The 22,811-nt window shown below is 52.5% G+C and overlaps 1 protein-coding gene across 2 annotated transcripts in view; it reads right to left on the reverse strand.

The window, feature by feature from the left end:
• Positions 1-913: 913 nt before the first annotated feature.
• ZBTB17 (zinc finger and BTB domain containing 17) overlaps positions 914-22,811 on the reverse strand; it is a 29,833-nt gene continuing 7,935 nt past the window's right edge. The window contains exons 3-16 of one of the 2 annotated variants that reach the window (XM_043485894.1): positions 6,793-6,999; positions 5,748-5,936; positions 4,992-5,132; positions 4,537-4,656; positions 3,766-4,007; positions 3,542-3,684; positions 3,146-3,446; positions 2,891-2,978; positions 2,660-2,776; positions 2,448-2,568; positions 2,095-2,225; positions 1,575-1,784; positions 1,370-1,459; positions 914-1,293 (exon numbers count right to left, since the gene is read on the reverse strand). In XM_043485894.1, coding sequence (XP_043341829.1) covers positions 1,010-1,293; positions 1,370-1,459; positions 1,575-1,784; positions 2,095-2,225; positions 2,448-2,568; positions 2,660-2,776; positions 2,891-2,978; positions 3,146-3,446; positions 3,542-3,684; positions 3,766-4,007; positions 4,537-4,656; positions 4,992-5,132; positions 5,748-5,936; positions 6,793-6,997 — 2,382 coding nt within the window. In that variant the 5' untranslated portion in view covers positions 6,998-6,999 and the 3' untranslated portion in view covers positions 914-1,009. The remainder of the gene's footprint in view (positions 1,294-1,369; positions 1,460-1,574; positions 1,785-2,094; positions 2,226-2,447; positions 2,569-2,659; positions 2,777-2,890; positions 2,979-3,145; positions 3,447-3,541; positions 3,685-3,765; positions 4,008-4,536; positions 4,657-4,991; positions 5,133-5,747; positions 5,937-6,792; positions 7,000-22,811) is intronic. The other variant, XM_043485895.1, reaches the window with a different exon arrangement.

The following is a 22,811-nucleotide window of genomic DNA, read 5'->3' on the forward strand; positions in this document are numbered from 1 at the left end:
GTGCAGGCTGGCCCTGCAGCAGCTGCCTCCGAACAGCTGGACCCACCACAAGGTGAGGAGTTGGGCAAGGAGGGATGGAACACAAAGACTGGTCTCACTTGCAGTATCCCTACACTCCAAACAGACCTATACTTCCAGTGCCGGATGGTGCCATCTCTGAGTGAGGAATTAAAGCTGTTAGGGACGAGCCATATGGAAAAGTGGCAGATGGCATCTCATGACCCCCTGCTTCTCCATCCCCACTGCTGCACCACCCACCCACCCCCACCCCCCATCAGAGCTCCTGGCTGCTCATTCCTGTCCCTCCAGCCCCTCACCTTAAGAGATTCCACTGATTCAGAGCAAGTAAATGTTCCCAGATGACGCTGGCCTGGCCTTGATCTTGCAGCCAGAGTTACCATGAAGCAAGTGTGCTGCTCTCTGGCTTCCTTAAGCCCAACAGAACCAGGCCTGTGGCCTGCTTGGTCTGGTGCTCTGCCTACCTTGCTGCTGTGGCTGAATGAGCCCTCGAGCTGGGCCCTGCACGGTTGGCCTGGATCCTGGTAACCAGTGTGGCCAAGCCCTTTGGGCCCAGCTCCCAACACCTGAGCAGAGGGCAGCAGGGTCACAGCTGTGTTCCACGGCAGAGAGGGAAGGTCCAATCCTCAGGTTGAGCAGGTGAGCGGCCTCCAAAGAGGAGACCAGATGAGGTGATGGGGCTCGTGGAGCTGCAGTTTCTCTGGTGTGCTGCCCACACTCAGGTGAAGGAGTCAGCCTCCTTCTAGACAGGTCTCGGGGTTCCCTGCAAAGGGACAGCCTGGCCTTCCCAAGAAGTAGGCTCGGCTGGCTGGTGGCTGGGTGGAGCAGCCCTTCTGTGGCATCAGCTAGAGCTGCCAGCTCCCCGCCCCACCCCCACAGGGAGCTACAGGCAGCATTAGAAAATAATCAAATTTATTCTCTCTAGGGAATGGGGTCACCCTTCTCAGTTCTAGGGTGCCATCCATCCTTAAATAGGAGGAGGGGCGCCTGCTCACTCGGCAGGCGGTGGACATTCAGGGGCGGTGGGGGCTGTCTCTGCCAGAGCAGGCTGCCCATCGGCCCCATCCCGAGGGCGGAAAACCAGCTCCCCGGCCTGCAGCACCTGCCCAGCTGGCCACGTGCTGCCCGGCCCATACTGCTGGTAGAAGTCCGCATCCGTCTGGAACATGACCAGTGCCTGGGCTGTGTGGATCCGCACGTGCTGGGCCAGGCTGTTGGCGTCCAGGAACTTATCCCCACAGGAATCACAGGCATAGAGAATATGGGTGTTGGGATCTGTGGGAGGTAGGGGTGCGGTCACCACAGGAAGGGCCCACCACCTTCCCCAAAGGCGGCTCTGCTCCCCTCTCACCTTCTTCCTGCACTTGCTTCACAGCTTTGCTGATCTCGGCTTTAAGGACTTCAGTCTCATCGGCAGTCACTGCGGCCCCTACTGGCACCACTGTGGACAGAATCAGCAAGGCCTAAGACCTATCACCTGCTCCTCTGCGGCTGCCCCAGAGGCAGCCCTGCTGTGACCACCCCCTGCTGCCCTGGGAGCTGAGTGATGTCCACACCTGTGAGCTGCGTGACAGCCGTTGCTGCCAGTGCCTCGGTGGCCAGCGTGACCATGTCATCGACAGTGACCACACTAACCTCACCGCCCTCCTCTGGCTCCAGGATTTTGATGCCGGCCTTGCCCTGGTGCACAGTCTTCACATGGGAGCGAAGGTTGTCCACCCGATTGAAGCCGCGACCACACTTGTCACACAGGTAGGGCTTCTCTCCTGGGGGGGGAGGCAAGGTTCTCTCCTGCCATTGGGGGGAGGGTGCAGGGGGGGAGGACCTCAGTGGCCTCCAGCTTCCCCTGCAGCCCTGTCTTTCCAGCAGGAAATGCTCTGGGGTGGCCACTTGAGGCACAGATGGCCCTTCTAGAAGGTCTGAGAAAGTGGGGCCCTCCTGGGAGTTAGACTGCTTTAGAGGCAGCCTGCAGCAAGTGTCAGCTCCCAAGGCTGGGGTGATGGGCGTCTCCCCCCCACCCCCATGCACCACCCAGCCCGGGGTCAGGGCCTGGGACAGAGGTGGGCACACACTCACCAGTGTGGATAATGATGTGCTTAGACAGGTCCCCCACGTTCACGAAGGCCTTACTACACACGCTACACTTGTGGGGGCGAATATTATCATGGTGGCGGATATGATTGGCCAACTGGCTGGACTGGACGAATCTGCAGGGCCAGAGGGAGGGGCTTGTACTGAACCGCCCAGATTAAGACGGGGCTGAGGTGGAAGAGGACTTGGGGACCTGCCCTGGACAGCCGTGTGACCGGCTCCCGACTAGACCGGACAGAGCAGGCTTTTGTGCTCTGTCTGACCCTCTCCGCCCACCCAGTGCTGGGACGCCACCAGGCCTGGGTGGGAGGTGGAGGGGGAAGGCAGAAGGACAGCACCTCTTGCCGCAGCGCTCACAGACGTAGGGCTTCTCCCCGGTGTGCTGGCGTACATGGGCGATGAGAGAGCTGGCCTGGGTGAAGGCTTTGCCGCACATAACGCACTGGCATGGCTTCTCACCTGGGGACGCAAGGCAGGAGCCGGGACAAGATATCAGCACCTCCCTTCCTTCCACGTCCCCGTGTCGCCCCCGCGAGGCTCACCCACCCACCCGTGTGAATGCGAACGTGCCGCTGCAGGGCGCCGGGGTCAGCGAACTGCCGCTGGCAGTGAACGCACACGTAAGGTTTCTCCCCGCTGTGGATCCGCAGGTGCCGCTTCAGGTTCCCTGTGGCGAGACCAAGGGAAGGCCTGGCAGGGGGTTGGGGGGGGGCGCGGGGGGGGCGCCGTGGGGTGGGGGCCGGGGCGAAAGTAGGTGGGGCGGGGGCCAGCCGGGCCCTACCTGAGGTGGTGAACTGCTTTCCACACTCCCGGCACTTGAGGGGCCCGTCGGCGATGTGGATCTTCAGGTGGGCCTTCAGATTCCCCACCTGCGCCCAGGCAGGGGGTCAGAGGGCCAGCCCCTCCCTCCCCGGAACCTCTGGGGAGGGGAGCGGGGGGCGGGGACCCTGTGGGGGGATCCACCCTTCCTCCAGTCCGGATCTGCCCTCCCGGTTTCTCCCCAGCCTCCCCTATGGCCCCCCCCCCCTGCCCCCACCTGGTTGAACTTCTTGTCGCAGTGCGGGCACTTGTGCTCCTTGTCGGTGTCGTGCGTCTCCAGGTGGCGCATCTTTGACGTGGGGTCGGAGAAGGAACGGCCGCAATAGTCGCACTGGTAGGGCTTCTCGCCGCTATGCACCAGCTGGTGCCGCTTGAGATTGCCCGATGTGGTGAAGAGCTTGCCACAGTCCTCGCAGCGGTAGCGCGCCTCGCCCGAGTGCCGCTTCTTGTGCAGGTTCAGCAGGCTGATGAGCCGGTAGCTCTTGCCGCACTCCTCGCAGCCATAGGGCTTCAGCGGGCTGGCGGCAGAGCGCGGAGGAGGAGGGTCGCGGGGGGCGCTCGGCGGGGATCCAGGGTGGGTCAGGCGAAGCAAGGGGGCGGCCGCGGGGCCTACCTGTGTGTCTTCTCGTGGGCCTTGCAGGCGGCCGGGTCAGAGAAGGCCTTGCTGCACTCCCGGCACGAGAACGGCTTCTCGCCCGTGTGGATGCGGATGTGCCGCTTGAAGTTCCCTGTGTGCGTGAACTCCTTCCCACAGTCCTGTGGGGGCAGGGGGCGGAGTCAGGGGCGGGGCGGGGCAGGGCGGGGCCCGGGGCGGGGTCGCCACCGCCCGCGGCGCACCTCGCACTTGTGGATGACGGAGCCGTAGGCCTTGGACTCCGTGCGGTCGCCGTAGGTGCCCGAGCGCAGGCCTCGCGCCTCAGCGCCGAGCTCCTGGCCCGAGTCCGTGCTGGCCGACTCCTCACTCTCCTCGGGGGCCTCGCCCTTCTCCAGTGGCGGCCCCTCTTCCTTGACCACCGCTGGCGCGGCGCCCTCCTCCTCCTCTCGCTCTTCTCCCTTCCTGGCTGGCTCCACCTCCATTTCTGCCAGGAGAAGGGCAGGCACTGAGGCGTCTTGGGGGTTGGGCGGTGGGGGGTGGGTGTCAAGTGAGGCTGGGGGCCGGCTCATCTCTGCGTGGGCGCCTCGCAAGCGCCTGGCAGGGTCTGGAACTCTAGGGAGACCGATGACCCGGACAGTGCTACCTGAAGGTTACAGATGGGCCTCAGTCCACCAGGGTCCCCCAAGCTGGCAACCCAGGTGGGAAGGATGCTCTCAGCCAACAAGCACTGGGGGCAGGGGCAGGGGTGGGTGCCAGGGGCAGCAAAGCTCCCCCATGGTGCTCAGCTCAGGGAGAAACAGCAGGGCCAGTACTGCAACAGCCATACTTCTGTGCTAACAGGAAGCGAGGCCAGGATGTACAACCAAGAAACTGACATCAAAGTTCAGGAATGAGAAAAGATGATGTTGGCCCAAAAGCTGATGTGAAAGAGTGACTCAGAGTGAGATCAGCTGTGGCAGGAAGAGTGCGGGACGCTGACCTAAGTGAGGGCCGACCTGGCCAGTGGAGGGTACCTTGCTCTGAGCTCTCTGACAAGGCAGCCTCAGCCTCAGCAGCAGCCATGCCACTCGTGGGGTCCGGCTTGAGCTCCACAGGCTCCCGGGGAGCATCTGCCTTCTCCGTCTGCTCTGCACCTGCAGTGGGGGTGGGGGCATCCAGGGCTGGATTGGGGCCCTCTGTCCAGTAGCTGGATGGGTCTCCTGGACTAGGCCTCTGGAAGTGGCTGTGGCCCCAGGGGTTTGGGGGGGGCGTGGCACATCCCAGCTCAGGCTGTTTGAGCCTCTGCTCTGGCTTTAACAGATGCCCCAGAAAAACCAACAGTTTGTTCTGGGGAGCCTGAGCTCAAGGGATGCGTCTGCCTGTGTCCCCTCACCCCCAAGAGCGTCCCGAGGAAGCCACTTGTGGTGCTGGAGCCCACACTGCTGGTGGGTGACAGCCAGCCAGCCGGATCCTCAGCGCGGCAACTCACCGCTGCCTGTGCTCTCGGCCTGGCCGCCGCGCTCCTCCTTGGGCTCCCGGCCTGGGCCCGCGGGCGGACTGCTCCTAGCCGGGTCCAGCTCGCTCAGCGCAGTGGCAGCAGCCTTCTCCTCTTTGGCTCTCTTGTCCCCCACTGGAGATAGAAGAGGACAGACCTGCTATTTCCCATCAAGTGCCCACCACTGGGAGGGGTGAAGTGGCCCAGAACTCGCTAGCTCTTCCACACCCTCCCTTGGGATACACCTAAGTTTGTCGGTTGGGTCACTCAACAGATTCTTCACAGGTACCAACATCATGTCAAGGCTGCCGGCTAGGCCTGGGATGTAACAGCCATGGGGCTGGCAGACTGGTCAGGGAGACAGACCTCGCACATGAAACGGTGCTAATCAGAGATCGCTGCTTAATGCAAAGGAGTGTTCTTTTCTCAAAGTGTGTCAGGAGGACTCTGGCCCACACCGGGCCTCGGGGGCTTTCCTGAGGTGCTAGAGGAGCAGGAGGAGGTGGGGGAGAAGAGGCCTGCTGGAGGAGTGGATTCTGGTGCAAAAGCCCTGAGCCAGGCATGGCTGCCCAGTGCCCTCGGGAAGGGAGGACAGAAGGGCCCCTCTGAAAGGCGTTCTCAGACTTTGCTGCGGCTCCTCCCCACGAGCTCCCCATAATGCAGGGGAGGCCATATGACATTGTCCCAGAGGCAGGGGCAGAGCTCTCTTCAAGAGCCACCTGCTCAGGAACAGCCTGCCAAGAAGCTTACCTTCTGTGGCTGAGGCCTCCATATTCTCCCCAGGGCTGGCAGCCGGCTCAGCCAGTGACTTGAGGGCGTGACAGGCCGTGATGATGTCCTGCATCTGCAGGAAGCTGGCCACGGCCAGCACATCGTCCACATTCTCAGAGCTCAGGCTCAGCTTGGCTGTGTACATAAACTCCAGCACCTGCCCCAGGCCTGCCAAGGACACAGACAGCCGTCACGGACCCATCTCAAGACCTGGTACCAGCACCCTGTCCAGTCGCTCCACTCCATGGCAGAATTGAGGAATTTGTAAAAAGCAGAGTGGCGGTGGCAGGCCACCATTTCCCCCATCTCCTGTGCCAGTGGAGAGGCAGGCTCCAAAAAGTAGCACACCCACAGAAGGCAGAGGGTGTAAACAGCCACTCTGAGCACTCTCCACCCAGCCACTGCGCTTCATCACCGAAGACAGAGTGCGTCACCACTGGCTTTCATCAGGGCTCTGCCATCAACCCTCTATCTGACCTCCAGGCCAGTCACCTGACCTCTCTGGGCCTCAGTTTCCACATCTGTAAAATGGGGAAACAACACCCTGGCCAAACTTCTGGCAGCATGGCACGTCATTCTGGGCTAGGAACCTGAATCTAAGACCAGTTAGCTCCTTCTTCATTCAATCCCAGGACCTTCCTGACACTGTTCCTCCAGACCCCAAACCTTGCCACTGCCATGAAGGCACTGGGATAGTGGGTTGAAGACTGACTCAGCAATGGAAAGGGACCAGGGGCTCAGAGCCTTCCTGCTCTCTGCCCCTTCTGATAAGCCTGTCCTGTGTTCACTCGGCCTGAAGCTTATCATGAGGCCTTCCTGTCACTCTCCCCTTACCACCCCGCTCCCAGTCAAAAGAGGCCCCTCAATCATGGTAAGAACTTGATACTCAGGCACTTGTGGCCAAGTCCTGTGTGGGAAGTCTGGCACCAGCCCCCCGTCCCCCACAGCTGGAAGATGCTGCTCAAGGAGGGCCGTGTGTAGCACGGGGTCCACCACAAGCTCGGCCCTGGACCCAGCGGGGTACCTGCCGCGTTACTGATGTCCAGGTGCACCACATCCTTCTGGTCCACGAAGAGCATCTTGAAGTATTCGCTGCAGGCCGCCAGCACTGCTTTATGAGCCTTAAAGTCAACACCGTCCACCACAAAAGTGCAGTCGCACAAAAGTCCCAGTTGCCGCTGCTGGTTCAGCTGCTCCAAGACGTGTTGGCTGTGCTGGGGAAAATCCATGGCTGGGGAAAGCCACAGGCCTCCGCGTTACCACAAGGAAGGACGCCAACCGGCCCCGCCAGCGATCCCAACACCCCCAGACAAGAAGCAGGGGGACACGGAGGATGGACCCAAGTCCACAAAGGCCGTGTGCCTCTGTGGGCCCAGGCCGACCCGGGCTGGCTGCAGGAAAGGTCCAAAACCCAGAAAGCATGACGGGGCCGACACAAAACAGCCAATTTCATGTTTCAGCAGGTAAATGATACTAAAAAGTAAAAAACCAAGTAAACACAAAACACTGATCACTGTCAGCACTTTAAAAAAAACGGTTGCTTAACATTTTTTTCAAACAAAATGCATAACAGAATCTTAGAATAGACGACAGATCTTTCAACTGGATGTACTGGGCTCCACGAAAACCTCTCTGTTTTGTTCTCACTTTACTCCGTGTGCTGTGCACACGGGGAACATGCATGTGGGAGGGCAGACGTTCCAACGGCCAGCATTTCAGCACTGGCCCCTCTCCCGCAGCACCCACAGGGCTCTCTGCGAGTCCCCTTGTCCACGGCAAACCTGGCCCTTGGAGGTGAGGAGCCATGTTTCCTGCTCTTCCCCACTTCATGGGCTCAGCGAATTACATAAAGTTGGCGAGTTCTCCACCTCTGGAAACCTCTCTAGGTTGTCCCTCGAGAAAGAATGAACTCTGATGCTAAACCAAGAGCTGCCGGCCTGGCTGAAGTTTCTCTGTCAAAGGCCTTGCTTAGTTACTGCCTGGAAATTTCACACAACTATCTCAAGTAAAAATGCTCACAATAACTGCATAGCCTGGGACCAAATCACCCTGAACTGCACAAGCCATGACTGAATAAGAATCTAAAATGGCTCTCCCCTCCTGCTCAATACCACACCGGGGTCCCTCTCAAGATCGGCATTTGCTAAGGAAAAGAAGCAGGCAGGCTCTCCTTTCAAGAAAGAACCAATTTCCAAGTAAATGTCCACGCCCACTCCCTCAACCACATCACAAAGACCCAACCAGGCTGGGCTGTCACACCCTGGCCCGGCATCTGATAAGAGGCAGTGGTTTCTCTTCCAGCTCTTCTGGAACCTCTGGTCTGAGACCTGGGTCTGCTCAGAGCTGCCCTAGGTGGTTCCTGGGCAGGTGAGGGTGACCCTGGGGTGGGGTGGCGGGGTGAGGGGGTGACTTTCAGCCTCCAGGTTTCAGCAGCCACACTCTGGCTCCGGTTTTCCCCGTTACATCAGCCTCTCGGGGCTGAGTCACCACGCTGTAGCTTTGCAGTCACAGTGACCATGTATGGCTGTCTGGCTGTGATGAGACATGATGAAAGCCACGCCCCCACGCACGTGGCTCAGCCGGCACAGATCCGTCAGCTTTGAAGGATGCACAGCCCACCCACTCCACAGTGTTTGGAAACTTATCAAAAGTGGAGGGGTGCATTTGCTGAACCGGGCCAAGTCACTGGGTAGGTGGGCAGGGCTCCATCAAGTAAGGGGGGCCAGAAAGTGAAAACATGCCATGTGCCACGGGTGCCAGCCCCTGAGTCATGAGCTCAGAACTGCTGCTGCCGGAAACTTGAAAACCCCCATCCCTCCTGGAGCGTCCCCAGGGCTGTCCCTTGGTCCCAGCTCCATACACAGCCCCCCAGCCAGAGGCACAGCTTCTGGGACCACTCAGATCAGAAGTGGCTGTGGCCCGAGGTTCTTATGGATGAGCAGGGGAGAGCTGGAAGCCAGCTCTGGAGACAAGAGTTCAGACTCGAGGTGGCTGAACAACTTGCTGGGCAACAAACCAGCCGGCACACCACAGGGCCCCAGGAGCAAAGGCTGCTACTGACCGGGATACCCCATAAAGGCTTTCAATCCCTGGGAAAAGTTCCCATTCATTCCATTAATGACCTAAAGGGAGAAGTTTAGCTGCTCTGTTCCTGAGCAGGTCAAAGCTAAAACAGAGAAGTTTGGAGACATGGAAAAGAACCAGTGTCCAGCCTGTGGGCTAAACACAGAGGCCGGGCACTTAGGCCAGGGACCTGAAGCGGGTACATACCAGGCAGGTGTAAATGGAACCACCTAGAGCCAGACATCCTGGAATGGGAAGTCAGGTGGGCCTTAGAAAGCATCACTACGAACAAAGCTAGTGGGGATGATGGAATTCTAGTTGAGCTATTTCAAATCCTGAAAGATGATGCTGTGAAAGTGCTGCACTCAATATGCCAGCAAATTTGGAAAACTCAGCAGTGGCCATGGGACTGGAAAAGGTCAGTTTCATTCCAATCCCAAAGAAAGGCAATGCCAAAGAATGCTTGAACTACCACACAACTGCACTCATCTCACACGCTAGTAAAGTAATGCTCAAAAGCCAGCTCAAAAGTAATTCTCCAAGCCAGGCTTCAGCAATACATGAACCATGAACTTCCAGATGTTCAAGCTGATTTTAGAAAAGGCAGAGGAACCAGAGATCAAATTGCCAACATCCAATGGATCATAGAAAAAGCAAGAGAGTTCCAGAAAAACATCTATTTCTGCTTTATTGACTATGCCAAAGCCTTTGACTGTGTGGATCACAATAAACTGTGGAAAATTTCTGAAAGAGATGGGAATACCAGACCATCTGACCTGTCTCTTGAGAAACCTGTATGCAGGTCAAGAAGCAACAGTTAGAACTGAACATGGAACAACAGACTGGTTCCAAATAGGAAAAGGAGTACGTCAAGGCTGTATATTGTCACCCTGCTTATTTAACTTCTATGCAGAGTACATCATGAGAAATACTGGGCTGGAAGAAGCACAAGCTGGAATCAAGATTGCCGGGAGAAATATCAGTAACCTCAGATATGCAGATGACACCACTCTTATGGCAGAAAGTGAAAAGGAACTAAAAAGCCTCTTGATGAAAGTGAAGGAGGAGAGTGACAAAGTTGGCTTAAAGCTCAACGTTCAGAAAACTAAGATCATGGCATCTGGTCCCGTCACTTCATGGGAAATAAATGGGGAAACAGTGTCAGATTTTATTTCCTTGGGCTCCAACATCACTGCAGATGGTGTTTGCAGCCATGAAATTAAAAGACGCTTACTCCTTGGAAGGAAAGTTATGACCAATCTGGATAGCATATTTAAAAGCAGAGACATTACTTTGCCAACAAAGGTCTGTCTAGTCAAGGCTATGGTCAAGTCATGTATGGATGTGACAGTTGGACGGTGAAGAAAGCTGAGCGCCGAAGAATTGATGCTTTTGAACTGTGGTGTTGAAGAAGACTCTTGAGAGTCCCTTGGACTACCAGAAGGTCCAACCAGTCCATCCTAAAGGAGATCAGTCCTGGGTGTTCGTTGGAAGGACTGATGTTGAAGCTGAAACTCCAATACTTTGGCCACCTCATGCGAAGAGTTGACTCACTGCAAAAGACCCTAATGCTGGGAAGGATTGGGGGCAGGAGGAGAAGGGGACGATAGAGGATGAGATGGTTGGATGGCATCACCGACTCGATGGACATGGGTTTGGGGAGACTCTGGGAGTTGGTGATGGACAGGAAGGCCTGGGGTGCTGCGATTCATGGGGTCACAAAGAGTTGGACACAACTGAGCAACTGAACTGAACTATAAATGGAACCAAAGGTGGGTGGCAAGGACAGGCCTGGGCCAAACCAACCTCTGAGTTGTCTTCTCCCTGCTGTGGAAAAAGCCACACGAGCAGACAAATGTGCATGTGTAGGTGTGGGCAGCCCCTGAGTCCAATCACCAGCTCACCCTCTTTGTCCTCAGGAGCCTCAGGTGAGACACCTCCCAAATGCAGAGTGAAGGACCACAAGGGCCTCCTCAATGAGCTGCAGAATCATCCCCTCAGAACTTTCCAATCAGACCCAAACCAGTCCCTCCTGGTGGGGGGCCTGGCTCTCTCACCCTCACTAGGAGCCGGGAGGAAGCACCTCCCAGGCTCAGAAACAGAGCACTGGCTCCCCACCCCCGCACAAGAGGCACCTAGTTGTTCTCATGCCCCTGGACTGGAGCCAGCTGAAAGCAGAACCCTCTAGCCGAAAGAGATCTGACTGGTTAGGAAGATAAAAGTGAGAAAAGACTCCTGGCCAACAGCGTGGAGGGACCAGCTGGCTCAAAGGTCAGGTGATTATTAGCCTTCTGTGGGACAAGGCTGCAACAAGCCCTCACACTGTTACATTCCCCGAGGATTCTAGCGGAAGGCTGGAAGCCCAGGACTCCTGGAGGGGGATGGGGGATGGGGGATGGTGGGGGGGGGGCGGTGTACAGGGGCGGGGCGCTTATGTCCAGAAGCCTTGAGGAAGGCTGATAAAGGTCCCCAGGAGAGGGTGCTCAGTGACCCAGTAGCTCCAGCCCACAACCCCCCACACACACAGGAGCAGCTGTGTGCCCTGAGTCATGTTTTCCACCCAAAGCTAACCACAGCTTTCCGATGAGACATGCCCGCCCAGAAGTGGGCTCCTCCCCAGATGTGGGTGTCAGAACACCGAAGCCTTCTGGAATCCCTCTGAAGCCTCCAGAGCTGTTCCAACAAGAGCAACAGTCCTAAAAGCTAATCTGTTCTGACAAAGAAAGAAAAGGACAGGAGAGGATAAAAGAGAAGGAGGGAGCAGGGAAAGACGGGGAAGCAGGGAGAGGAACTAGAAGGAAGGAAGGAAAAAGGAGAAAAAAGGCCATCCCCACAGACAGACAGCAGTGCTCACACATATGCTCACAAGCCCCATCTTGTGATCGGCCCCTGGGGGGCTTGCCAAGTGCTAAACGGTGTCACTTGTCAGCAGGTTTCATAACTCAAACCCCCAGGGGCAGTGGCGCACGGAGCCCCGGGGCAGTCTTCCAGGCTCACCCACTCACCTCCCCGAGCCTGCTGCCTAAGAAAGCTCCCACAGCCCCTTTCTCCCCCAGGCGGTGCCCAGAGCCAGTGAGGGGCCTCCCCTCAGAGGGGCTGAGCTACAACTAGGCAGCGCCCCACCTCCAGACTTAGGTGAACTGAGCATGCAATGCTCCAACCGTCTCCTCTTTCACTCTACAGCAGTGGGCCCCAACCGTTTTGGCACCAGGGGCTGGTTTTCCCGGGGGTGGGGAGGAATGCAAGTGACTGAGGTGACTGTAAATACAGATGGAGCTTTGCTCACTACCGGTCACTCTCCTGCTGTGTGGCCCAGTTCCTAACAGGCCACAGACAGATGCTGGTCTGTGGCCCAAGGGATGGGGACTCCTGCTCTACAGTGAAAGGAACCTACCAGGATCTGAGCAAGCTTAGAGGGGACGAGAAAGAGAGGTGAGTGCATGGGGCACTCAGAGAGACCTGGGGGCTCCAGGGGCGGGCAGTGTGGTGGGAGCCAGGAGTCCCGAGTCCATGTGAGGAGGGGCACTATCTGAGGAGACTTTAAACACAAAGTAAGATCAGCAGCCATCCAACCTCTCATCGCCTATGACTGGGATCGAGTGTGGCTCCACCAGCCCACCTGTACTATGTGGTGCCCTCTGCCAAGCATAAGCATGCCTTCCTCATTTCACCTCGCTTCAAGGGCGCTACACGTAGGCCTCAGTCAAAGCTGCTTCTAAGAAAGAGGAAATTCACATAGAACAACACTGCAGAGCCCACCAAGCCCAAAGCCCTCATGTTTCTGACCAACTCCTGCCTGTGAACAGGTAGCTTCCGTGATACTGCCATCTGCCTGGTCAACGTCCCTGACTGCTAGGGCAGACCGCGTTGTCAGAGCTGGGATGCTCCCCAGAGGACGAGCAGTCTGGCTGGACACGAGCCCTGGCCGGCCTCACAAGAAATTCATTTGGGAATGAAAACATGAGGGATCTGGAGAAGCCCCGCAGCGTGGTTCCGAACAGGCGACACGGACACAGGCGCAGTGGGTGCAGTCTCCACAGACAGCGGCCAGCAATCCCTCCCTCCAGCCACACCTGCCCCAAGACTCCAGCTGAATCTGGGCAGCTCTGTGTGACTCTGACCAGCAGCAACACTGTGCCCGTCCCAGGCCTGGCCCTTAGGAGGTCTGGAAGATTCTGCTCTGCTTGCTTGGAGCCCAGGCGCCCTGCTGTACGGATGCCCAGGTGCTCTTGCTGGGGACACAGAACACGCAGAGGGCTCTGGAGGAGACACCGCTGCGCACAGGGCCCCGGTGAAGAGCTGAGATGCCTCTGCTGACAGCGCCAGGGGGCCAGCCCAGCCACTGGCTGAATGCTGGCACAGGAATAACCCCCAACACCTCACGGAACAAAAACAAATGCCCAGCCAACCCATGAAATGGGGAGGGAAAAAACTGCTGATGGTTCAAGCCACTAAGCATTGAGATTGTTGACAGCTAGAGATAACTGATACAGATGGTAAAACTGTAAAGAAAAGGGAATGATTCATGAAAAATTACAGGGTAACAGTTCTCTCTGGATGGGAAGAGGCACAATCAGGGGTGTTCTAAGATATTGGAAGCTCTCTGTTTCTTTATCTGGATTTATCTAAATTATATAAACATGTGCATTTCATATACTTTTATAACTATATCTGTAATAAGAAAGAAGTGAGGTACAGGTGCCATACTCAGTCCCATGCAGAGACGGGGTCGTTTCCAACTGTATCCCCGGCTACTCTGGACCGAGCTACCCTGAGGAGGGGAAAGGGCCTTGAAGGCTGACAGGAGTGCAGGGGGTGTAGGGGGTCGGTGGCACCAGAGAAAACACAATCCATCTTGTTTGCCTTTCAGATCCAAAACATGTGCAAAAAGACTGCTGACAAGAGGAAGGTTTCTCACTGGGTCAGGAAATCCATGCTACTCAGTTCAATGAAACCTGAATCCCAGACCCCCCATTATCAACAAAACAGCATCTCTGGAGTGTCCTCAATATGCCAAGCAGCATGGCACCAGGTGTGGCACAGTCCAATCACCTCAAAATTAAGAGCATGGCTACCCTGGGCACCAAGTTCCACCCTGCTGCCTCCAAGGGTAAGGACCTAAGAGGCAGTTCAGCACCACGCAGGCAGCAGAACCTCTGGGGTCAAGCCAAGCAGGGCCAAATCCAGGGCCTGCCGCCCACCACACCAGCAGGTGACCTTCTTTTCTTGCATACTGGGACCAATGGAACTACCTCCCATGTTTGTTACAGGATCCAGTTAGGAAATGCAAGCAAAGGGCCTGCCCAGTGCCTGGCACGTGGTAGCACTCAGCAAATGATTGCTACCAGGAAGCGGAGATGCAAACTACATATATTTTTAGGCCAAAGACCACATCAGATGATTTCCACATTATCTCTTCATGCTGGGCACCAAGTGTACTTGGTGACTTGAACCTTGTTTAGACGTTGTAATCATAACTCATTATTCCTTCTGAATGTAATCTTGAAAAATCCCAGAGCCCAGCTAACATTAAGAGACGAGAGGGCACTGGATAAGAACAAGTAAGAGCAATTTTCTCTGTCAGGGAAGCACTTTATATCGAACAACTGACTGGTAAACCCCAAGTGTGCTTCCGGCTGATGTGCCTGCCCAAACCTCTGAGTGGGTCCACAGAGCACTGCTCTATCTCAGAGTCGAATGGGCACCTGTCAAACATGAAATATTACCCGGGTTATCAGCACTAAACTGCAGGCAGGATTTCCAAACTGCGGCAGAGGGAAGCCATTAAGCCAGGAAACAACTGGCCAATCACCAGATGCTGATCTGAATGAACTGTGGTCCCTGGCTCCTAGAACGTGTTGTGCCAGCTACAGGCCTGGACACGACACAGCCATCCAGAGGCCTTGGAGGCATCTGAGAGCAGTGACAAGGATCAGCATTCCTGATTTTCTAGAAATACTGGTGGTTCCTGGACACAACTTGGCATACACAAACTTGGGCCAAGGAAACGGAAGTTCACAGCAGGCCAGCCCTGCAAACGTGAAACCTCCCTGCCCAACCCCACCAACCTACCTGGTGTGACAACCTGTCCCTTTTCAGTGCAATGTGAGAAGCAAATATCAACAACATGCAACACGACAGAGAAGCAAATCATCAACAAAACCAGCCCTATGGAACTTTCCTCCTTGCCCAGCAAATACAGCTCTTCTATTAAGTTTGTTTTTCTCAAACTTTTAGAATCAATTTCCACTTTATATAAACCCACAAACCTGACTCAGCCCTTCCCAACAGCCCCCAAATGCTTCATATTCTACTGAATAGTGGCCCCCACCCTGAAAATCACTGCTTCCTTCTATATAACGCTCCCTGCCAAGGTTTAGTATTGTTTTCTCTGCTGAATTTGTGTTATTAAAAAAACACTGGGGAAAAAAAAAACTGATTTTTTTAATCTAAAAATAATGTCTAAATATAAAATTAAATTGTGATACAGATGTTGCTTTTCAAACTATAGAACTTCCACGACCTCTAAGATTTAACCATGCTTCTGAAGAGGGAGTGGACACCCTTCTCCCTGACCCCACTGCTCTAGGAATGTGTCTGGGCGGGAAGGGCTGGCTGACCCTGCAGAAAGCAGTCCCGTATCCCAGCACCTATGCGAGTTTAGAACCCACTGTACCAGTATGTGCAGATCAAGGACCTTGCTACCAAAAAGAGAACATCAGGACACGGGGGACATGCATGGGGTCTGATCATTCTCTGCCCAGTACTCCCTGAGGGTGGTGGCACATGGACACAGCCTGAAATTACACCAGTACATGCCTTCTCCTACCAAGTTTAATAAATTCACTGCTGGGCTTCCCTGGTGGCTCAGTGGTAAAGAAACCGCCTGCCAATGCAGGAGACATGGATTTGATCCCTGATCCAGGAAGATCCCACATACTGTGGGACAACTAAGCCCGGGAGCCACAACTACTGAGCCTGTGCTCCAGAGCCCGGGAGTGGCAACTACTGAAGCCCACGCCCCCTAGAGCCTGTGCTCTGCAACAAGAGAAGCCACTGCAATGAGAAGCAGCACACTGCTCCTAGAGGGTAGCCCCCGCTCACCACAACTAGAGAAAAAGCCCACGCAGCAGTGAAGACCCAACACAGCTAAAAATAAACATATACAATTTTTTAATTAAAAATAAATAAGTAATATATTCATTGCTGGGTGGGCCGACTTCTTGTTTCTTCCTTACAGCTGTTTATAGCACCTAGGACCTTGCTCTCAAATCAAGCTGGGGAATAGGCCTGGTACAGAACAGATTCCTGGCCGTGTGGAATATGACTGATTCAAGGTCAAAATATTCTGTGAAAAAAAAAAAAAATATTCTGTGGACCCTTATAAAATGATCATTATACTTTTGGTGCTTGCTACTGAAAAACTAATAGACAAAGCCACTGTGAAAAGTGAACTTCCAGTCTGTTAATCACAACAGCAGCAATACATATTTGAGAAAACAGTTCTATGCATGTGAATGAGAAATCTCCCCTAAAATACAGAAGCTCTGTGGTGTGATACAGCTGCCCATATACTTACTGTACTCCCCTCTGGGGTCCTCCATCCATAAAACAGGAAACATATAAACAGAGACTAAAGAATCACACACACATTTAATGAGTGCTTACTCTGTGCTCGCCTTAGGGACAGTATCCCCACTTTGAGCCTAAGACAGGTAATAAATCAACACACTACATAATGTCACATACTCAGTGCTGTGAAGAAAACCCAAGCAAGCCAAGGTTATTAACTGAGAAAAGGGTCAAGGAGGAGCTCTCTGAGGAGGTGACATTGAAGCAAAGACCTGGTGGAGTAAAGAGCGAGTCATGCCACCACAAGCTCAGGGACAATTAAAGACATACGGAAGGACAAAAGCAAAGGTCCCGAGACAGATGTTACTTGGCCAAAGGGGCCAGAGTGCCTGAAAAGGGGGAAGGGAGCAGGAGGATGAGAGGCACCGAGGTTGGCAGCAGTAGAGGCTGAGATCACTCAAGGTTTCAGAGGCAAGTCAGGCTTTGGAGTTTCTTCTAAGTAGACTGGTATGTCCTGGGGGTGGGGTGGGGCTGAGAACAGAAGACTGACAGCAAGGTGGCAAGTGTGGACATAGGAACACCAGCAGAGAAGCCAGAGAGGAAGGTGGCCTCCAACAAGCTGTAGGCGGAAAGGTGAGAAGTAGTCACATTAGGGATATGTCTTGGTGACGCCAACAGAAAGGCTGATCAAGGAAGATGTCGGTTGTGAGAAAAGAAAGGAGTCAAGGATGACAGCAAAATTTTTAGCCTGAGAAACTGGCCAAGTGGCAGTGTCATTTACCGAGGTGAGGAACTGATTGTGGGAGCAAAGGGTTAATGGGGGGAAAGCAAGTAGAGAAAGTGGTGAGAAATCCAAGTGGAGAGACAGGCTGGAGGCCACGCCCATCACACCAGGACTCAGCCTCACCCCCAGCCGATGGGAGTCATGCCAGATTTAAGCAAGATGGCCACAGTTAGACTCACGTTTCTGAAAGGTCACTCTGGCTGCATGAGTGTGGAGAGGCTAAAAGGGCAACAGCAGAAGCAGAAAAACAACTCAGGAAGTCTCGCAGTGCTGGCCCCGCAGGACAAGAGGAATGGGACAGTGTCAGCCCCAGGCTGGTGCCGGGTGAGGCTGACTGGGTGCCCAGAACCCAACACACTCACTGTGGGTCTTTCTGAGCAGCATGCGCAAGCAGTACTCCTGTTGAATATCACAGCATCCTTTGAAAGCTTTAAGTACCATCCCTTACCATTTAGTACTCGACCCTGCCCGGGAGAAGCTGGGCCATGCTGTTTGTCCACCACCACACCCCAGGCTGAGAATTATAACCTCTTACTCACATTTCAAAGAAAATGCCTGCAACTCTGGAGGGACGTACAAGAACCTGGTAACGGGGATCCCCTCACAGCAGCAGGGGAAGGATGGAAAGGAGTTACACTCTTCACTCTTGTATCCTGTCTGGGTTTTTCTGTTTTATTTTACCACTTGTAAATGTTATCAATTAAAATATTAAAACTGAGAAAGTAAAACACAGAGGGAAGGAGGGGAGAAAGAAGAAAAGAGAGAAAGAAAATGTCCATAAAGTCAGAGCTTCTTCACTTTCTCTTAACCATAACCTTTCAGATATTTTCTGCGAGACCTGGTGACTGAAAACTTCTCAAAAGCAAAAAATTTCTCATAAGGGAAATGGAACATTATGGTAATTTGCACAAAGAATGTGTCACTTGGGAAAACTTGATGAGCAAAAATTCCTTAAGGGGACAAAATGGAAAATCCCCTAGAAGAGCAGCTGGTGGCCTTTTCCAGACACGGATGAACCCCTCTGACTCTGCGATGGCCCTGAAGGCCTCTCCTGGGAGTCACACACACAGTTCAGACTTCAGGGAGCTGACTCCTCCGACCCGGTTAAAACTCCTGCCTTGGAATCCAGCCAAAGCTAATTAATTAAGTCCCTCGTGCAAGAGTACTTAAATCTCTGTACCTCAGTTTCCTTTCTGTGAAACGGGGATGATACTAAAAGTGTCCACTTCACAAAGTTGCTGATGGCCATCATTGTTATTATACACAAACCCAGGCCAGAAACATCAATCTGTAACAGGAAAGCGGGGAACGCAACACTCGCCTCCCTGCCCTACCTTCTAAAAATGGACATAGGGACTTCCCTGGTGGTCCAGTAGCTAAGACTCTGCGCTCCCAATGCAGGGGGCCCAGGTTTGATCCCTGGTCAGGGAACTAGATCACACACGCCACAACTAACAATTTGCATGCTGCAACTAAACATCCTGTGTGCCGAAACTAAGACTCAGCACTACCAAATAAAAATTCTAAAAATAAATTAAAAAAAAAATAAATTTAAAATAATAAAAATAAAAATGGACGTAAAATCTCATCAGTAAGCCAGGCACCCATGACAGATAAAGCTTCAACCTGAAAAAAGATCAGAAAAAGGTCCTGCAAACTGCAAAGCTTCTTCCACTCAACAGTAACCAGAAGGCAAGGCAGAGGTGCTTTGTACTTGACAGCAAAAGCCACCTGCTATTCTACAAGGAACATGATGATTTTGGAGGAGCAAAGCAGCTTTCATTGAGAAAGAAGAGAAAACATGACAATTCCAAAGGAAGGATTAGTCGTCCCAAGGTGCTAGTTAAGATCAAGAATCCAAAATAAAGAAGTTGAATACTATTAATAATTACTAGAAGGTATCTGTATGTATCTGAACTTCAATGTAGCACATGATTTTTCATGTGACTGACTTTTTCTGGGTTTGTTTTCTCATTAGGATTAGTGACTTTGAAGGTCCCTTCTACTGTTCAGATTTAATAAATGTCGAGTAAATGATTTCATTAATAAGACTGAAGATTACAAATGCATGCATTTGAAGTATAACAGATACCATGTGAATGACATGAAAATGACATATTTACCTAGCACCTAGCAGTTTTTTTTTTTTTTTTTTCATCTAAAACTTTCCTTATATTGGAAATCTTATGATTTCCAACTAGGAACATGAACCATAAAGGACATGAACATCAACTATGAACCATATACTGGGATGTCCCTGACAGCTCAGTTGGTAAAGAATCTGCCTGCAACTCAGGAGACCCTGGTATGATTCCTGGGTCAGGAAGATCTGCTGGAAAAGGGACAGGCTACCCACTCCCGTATTCCTGGACTTCCCTTCGGGCTCAGCTGGTAAAGAATCTGCCTGCAATGCGGGAGACCTGGGTTCAGTCCCTGGGCTGGGAAGATCCCCTGGAGAAGGGAAAGGCGACATGAACATCAACTCTGAACTATATATGCATATCTATGACCTATATAAGCCAACATCAAACTGTACATTCAGTATTCCATATAGGATTAAACTGAAGTTAATATTTGGTAAAACTTGACTGGGAAAAACTAAAAGTAAGGATATTTTAGAGGAGTATTTTCAGAGACCTCAAAAACTTAAGATAGGCCTGGACAAAAAGTGGTCAAGAATTCAGTGCCTCTACTTCCAAGGATTTCTTCAAACTGTTAGGCTCCTCAAATCCAGATGCTGAGTGCTGCCCCAGAAGACAGCGATGTTTGGACAGCAGCCCTGGGAGGATGAGAAGCAGCTCACCCCGACCTGGCCCTTGAAGAAACAGTGCTGCCGGCCTCCTGCCCCTCCACCCACCACCTGCAGCAGCATGAATCAGCAAAGCTGCTGGAAGCCTTTTTAACGAATGACTTGCAACCCTGGCGGTTTTTCAGCCAGCCCCTTTTGAAGTGCGAGCTTCTGAGTAAAACTTGGAAACCACCCTAAGCACTGCCTGGTTGCTGGTCCGAGGGCAGGCAGGCCAAGAGACAGACAGAGGCAAAGAAAGAGAGACAGACAGAGCACCTGCAAGGCCATATAAGGAAGCAGGTCAGTCCCAAGGGGCCACTTAATGGGACCATGATGAGAAAGCGATGGTACCCGAACTTAATTCTTAAGGGCATGAAAGACAGGTCAGAAACCTAAATGTTCTGTCTCATTCACATTTCTACCCTTATCTTCTCAACTTTCCAAATGCAAATATAAACTGGGGGGGGGGGGGCGGGATATTTACAGCCTATATGGGAAATAAGGGTTAACAGTCCCAAAATATAAAGAACTTTAATCAAATGAAAACATATGTCCACACAAAGCCTGTAGACAAATGTTCACAGCAGCATTATTCGTAACAGTCAAAAGGTCAAAACAGGACTTCCCTAGTCATCCAGAGGTCAAGAATCCACCTGCCATTGCAGGGGACACAGGTTGGATCTCTGGTCTAGAAAGATTATCCATGCTGTGGGACCACTAAGCCTGTGCTCCACTACTGAGCCCACAGGCCCTTGGGCCCACGCGCCACCAGAGAAGCCACTGCGATGAGAAGCCTGCACAGCAACTAAAGAGGAGCCCCTGCTCGCTGCAACTAGAGAAAGCCTACGTGCAGCCACGAAGACTTAGCACGGTCAGAAATTACTTAATTTTTTAAAAAAGACAACAGTCCAAATGTCCATTAACTAATGAATAAGTAAATAAAATGAGGCATGCAGAGAATTATTTGATAATAAGAAATTACTGATAACGTGCTACAATTTGAATTGAACCTTGAAAATATCGTGCTATGTGAAAGAAGCCAGCCACAAAAGACTAAGATGCATGATTCCATTTATACGAAATGCCTAAAATAGGCAAATCCATAATGATAGAAAATGGTTGCTTCAGGCTGGGGGAGACAAGAGGTAAACGGGGAATGACTCGGTGGCAGGTTTCTCCTGGGGATGACGAAAATGTTCTGGTTGTGATGGCTGCACAACTTTGTGAATTGTGCCACTGGATTGTGCACTTAAAATAGGTGAATTGCATGGTATGTGACTGTCTCAATAAAGCTGTTATTAAAAATTAAATAGCAAGAAAAAAATCTTCCAACAGAAAAATAAGCCAAAGAAATGAACAGGAAATTCACAAATGAAAAATGAGTGTGGTCAATATACTCGATACAGAAAAAAGATGTTTAACCTTACTAATAATCAGATATAAATAAGCACAAGTTACCACTTCCAGTTTCAAGGTGGCAAAGATTGAAAAGACTGAGTTTCCACTGTGGGCCAGGGCACATTCCCAGCGAGCAGAAGCAGAAAGTGGTACACTGTGTCAGACTGCAGCCTGTCAACACCAATGCAGATTCTAAATGCGTTCATTGGTTAGGTACAAATTAAAAATGCCTGGATATGAGTAACTGACCAGAGAGCCCACCATGCGGAGGCTACGATTTCCCAACCTGATGGGGTATTACCCAGCTGTAAGGAAAGAGTGAGTCCTGGTAAAGGACTGTGGGACTGGGTCCAGAGAAAACAGAGCCATGCTAATAATAAGTCCCACTATGATGGACACTTGAGGGGAGGTTACTGGCAAGAGAAATAGTTGGCTCGCTGTTTCCCAAGGGCAGTGGCACGTGGGGCGCACAAGTCCAACAGCAGCCACTAGGGAAAAACTGGAATAGCTGCCGGGGCAACCTGCCTGCCGTGTTTCCTACATACACGCAACCTCATCAAGTGTTCGTATTAATTCTCTGGGAGAGTAGTAATATGATCACCCTCGCTGCGCAGATGAGCAAAATAAGGCTTAGAGAGGTTGTCATTCCACCCAGGTCTCAATGACATGCCTAGATCCAAGGCCAAAGTCCACCATACTCTATGAGGTGTGCTCTTTTCACTTTAAACAGAGACAAAACTTCCATGGACAGACAGAATTCTTGATTCACTGGATCCTCAGTCTGTCCCCAAAGGGCAAATTCTCTGTCATTAACTAGCAACTCCCTTTCCTTATTCTAATTAGTGTTACAAAACATGTTATGTATTTTTTAAAAAGTCAGAAATGAGCAATATTAAGTCTTAGTTCTGATCTTCAGTTTGCAACTGCCAAATGAAACATAAAATTGAAACTCTGAAGCATCTTAAGTTTATGAAAGCATGGCACACCAGGTAAGGGCTTCCCTGATGGCTCTGTGGTAAAGAACCCACCTGCCAATGCAGGAGACCCGGGTTTGATCCCTGGGTCAGGAAGATCCCCTGGAGAAGGAAAATGGCAACTTACCCCAATATTCTTGCCTGGGGAAATCCTATGGACAGAGGAGCCTGGCAGGCTACAGTCCATGGGGTCATAAAAGAGTCAGACATGAATTAGCAAGTAAACAACAACACAGCATTATCAGGTACCCTGGCTGACTCTCACTACACAGGGCTACAAATGCTGAAGAAAAACTGTATGACATCTTTTAAAATGCATCAAAGAACTGGCAAATCAACAAGGAATACTGACAGGTCAAACAAACTTAAGCAAAGGCTGGAATTCAGATAGCAAGTGGAGCTTTGCGGGTGGGCAGCAAGGGCATCTGCAGAACTGGGCAAGCTCAGATTCTCCCCCTACCCCC

The sequence above is a fragment of the Cervus canadensis genome, chromosome 13 (genome assembly GCF_019320065.1).
Source record: "Cervus canadensis isolate Bull #8, Minnesota chromosome 13, ASM1932006v1, whole genome shotgun sequence".
NCBI classification, from domain to species: domain Eukaryota; kingdom Metazoa; phylum Chordata; class Mammalia; order Artiodactyla; family Cervidae; genus Cervus; species Cervus canadensis.